The sequence below is a fragment of the Ixodes scapularis genome, unplaced genomic scaffold, assembly GCF_016920785.2.
Source record: "Ixodes scapularis isolate PalLabHiFi unplaced genomic scaffold, ASM1692078v2 PGA_scaffold9__187_contigs__length_104089568, whole genome shotgun sequence".
NCBI classification, from domain to species: Eukaryota; Metazoa; Arthropoda; class Arachnida; order Ixodida; family Ixodidae; genus Ixodes; species Ixodes scapularis.
The window spans coordinates 1,564,935-1,567,745 of NW_024609884.1; the positions used below are offsets into that span (position 1 = coordinate 1,564,935).

The following is a 2,811-nucleotide window of genomic DNA, read 5'->3' on the forward strand; positions in this document are numbered from 1 at the left end:
ATATATAGATTATCGTTATGGACAAGCTTAAGAATAGATTCCTGTTGTTAGGTGGCCATTGAAAGGTTAAATTTGCTTCGGTCAAACCTTTTTACATAATTGAGCTTTGTTACTTTGGCCTTGAGTGCCCCCCCCCCCTCCCCCCCCCCCCCCCCCCCCCCCCCAAAATCACTGTTGTCACCACTGGAGATTATCCCTGGCCCTGACAATATACAATAAGAAGCCTTTTTCCCGCTGCACACGGCCAGAACGAGGAGGAAAAATGGAAACAAAACGTATGGCTAAAGCTCTCTGAAACCCATTAAAAACCATCCTTAGATTTGGAAAAATTTCCCTTTGTCCCTGGACGATAACGAGGATCCCTAGATATAGAGGGAAGTCCCTAAGCTTGGCAGCACTGACCCCGGCTGACTTTTCCGGGCAGAGACTTGTTATGCGCGTTGGGCTTACATTATGAGCACGCACAGATGGCTGTCTGTGCTTGACCGTTGGAACTCGCCGCTATACACCGACACGCTGTTTACAAACAAGCCCTCGTTTGCCCACACCAGGTGTGGGCACCGCGCGTGCGCAGAAACCGAATCCCCTTGAAGTGAATCATCTGCGCATGCGCAGTGCCGCCGACAGCGCCACCGCAGCTGCGTGACGTCAGGGCCGCGTGTTGGTCTATATATATAGGGCCGACTGCGTGCGCTTGGTGTGTCCCACGCGCAGAACACTCACAGAGGTGCGCTTTGGTTCAACACATCGGTTCTCAAGTTTTGTGGCGTCCTCCTAAACACACGTAGTGGCGTACGTGCTGTTTGCCTGTTCGGTCGTCAGCGGGAACCACTTTGCCACAATGCGAGGCGTGAACAGGGCTGCGAACGCCTTGCGAAACTGCCTGCTCATCGAGCAGTAGAGCACAAAGTTGACGGCACTGTTGACGAGCGCGAGGATGTCCATCACCTCGCCAAAGTTCATGTAGACGTGGAGAAAGAAGTCGTCTCCCAGAATGCCGCTCAGAAGGGCCGCGATGCCTGACGGGAACTCGGTGACGAGAAAGAGGAGCAGGACGGCCAGAAGCATGCGCGTTGTCCGGTCGCGTGCGTCTTCGCTGCTCCCTGAGCTGCCACTGGCCCCTCTTCGAAGACGTCTCTTGCGGGCCTTGGCCTCGTACAAGACTCGCAGGAGGCCGAGACTCAGGCCCGTCAGGGCCACGCACGGCACGAGCTTCATGAGCACGGAGTAAGTCCAGAAGTTGAGGTTCTGCAGGAAGGCCCCGTTGGCACGTGTGATGTTGCTGAAGTCTACCTTGTACGAAGGATCCTCAAGCGAGCCGGCCCTGTGCACGGTGAAGGACAGGTACACCGGCAGGCAGCACACTGCGCACGTCAGATACACGCTGACAACGGCCCATCGGGCCCTAGTCATACTGCACCACTCCTTGCTGGACGCTGGGAAGGAGACGGCCAAGAAGCGCCAGACGGCAAGGGTCACCGTGAGCCAGGTGGACACCGTGTGGAAGACGACGCTTACGTGGGCGTGGACGAGGATGAAAACGGCCACTGCGTACGACTGCCTCCTGGTCGAAGGCAGGACGTGCGTCTGCACGGTGTAAGGAAGGTACGTGGCGATGACCAGCATGTCGGCCACGGCGAGTCCCGTGAGGATGCTGTTGGTCGGGGAGACCATGTTGCGCCGCGTCAGGACAATGATGTTGAGCACGTTGGCCACGATGCCGAAGATGCACACGGTCATGCTGAGGTACCCGTGCAGGTTGCCCGTGTACCACTCGTGAAAGCGGCCCAGCTCGGCGCCGTGATACGGCAGCGGGACGTCGTCGTCGTCGAGTCCGTCGGCCCCCGACGAGGAACCGTTGGGCAGCGAGCTGTTGTTGTCCACGCTCAGGGTGAGGAGGTAGTCCTCGAGCAGCAGAACCGCCGAGCTGTTCTGGGCCATCGCGGGCTGGGAGGCGTCGGCAGCTGCGGCAGCTCCTGGACAAGAGTACCACGTCAGCTCCCACGCAGCGAGAAAGCGCGGACACAGCGAACAATGTCCACCAGTGCTGCCAACCTTAGTGATTTTTCCCTTGATCTAGGGATTTACGTCATTATTTAGGGGCAAAGGGAAATTTGTTCAAATATAGGGATTGTTTTTAATGTGTTTCAGGGGGCTTTAGAGACACGTTCCTTCCCTTTTTCCTCCTCGTGCCGGCCGAGTGCAGCGATAAAAAACGCTTATTTGTAGATTGTCGGGGCCAGAGATGATCTCCAATGGTAACAACAGCAATTTCGGGGGGCCTCACAAGACCAAAGTAACAAGCTTTAATTATGTAAAAAGGTATTAGCGAAGCAAATTTAACCTTTAAATGGCCACCCAACTACCGGAATCTATTCTTAAGCTATTCCAGAACGATAATCTCAGTATTGATACAAATTAATACTTTTCCTGAAAATCTAGGGAAATGTAGGGAATCTTCTGACAAAAATTGGGGAAGAAACGACCGCGGCGGTTGGCAACACTGCCGTCCACGGATAGCTTCCCGAACAGGCTGCCGGCGGCTCATAGACGTCGGCCAAGGTGGCCGATGCCCGGCGGATCATAAACCGAAAAGATGGCCAATGCCTTTGGGCAGAAAACCTCCCTTCGGACACACACTTCGCCAAGACACTTTTTTTGGACGCCCTAAAAACTCCGTCAACTGTCACTCCAAAGCCACCAAATCACTTCAAAAAGTGGGGCTACCAAATTCATTGCGCGAAACAAACGGGTCGATGGCTGTTTGAAGGGACCGCATAACACGCTTTGTGGACATATTCAGTAAAAGAT

General features: G+C 54.7%; 1 protein-coding gene across 1 annotated transcript; it reads right to left on the bottom strand.

The window, feature by feature from the left end:
* Positions 1 to 722: 722 nt before the first annotated feature.
* LOC115311272 (G-protein coupled receptor dmsr-1-like) lies at positions 723 to 1,845 on the bottom strand. The gene has a single exon (XM_029969893.4). It carries the CDS (start codon positions 1,738 to 1,740, stop codon positions 775 to 777), a length of 966 nt encoding a protein of 321 aa, XP_029825753.1. The 5' UTR covers positions 1,741 to 1,845; the 3' UTR covers positions 723 to 774.
* Positions 1,846 to 2,811: the final 966 nt, after the last annotated feature.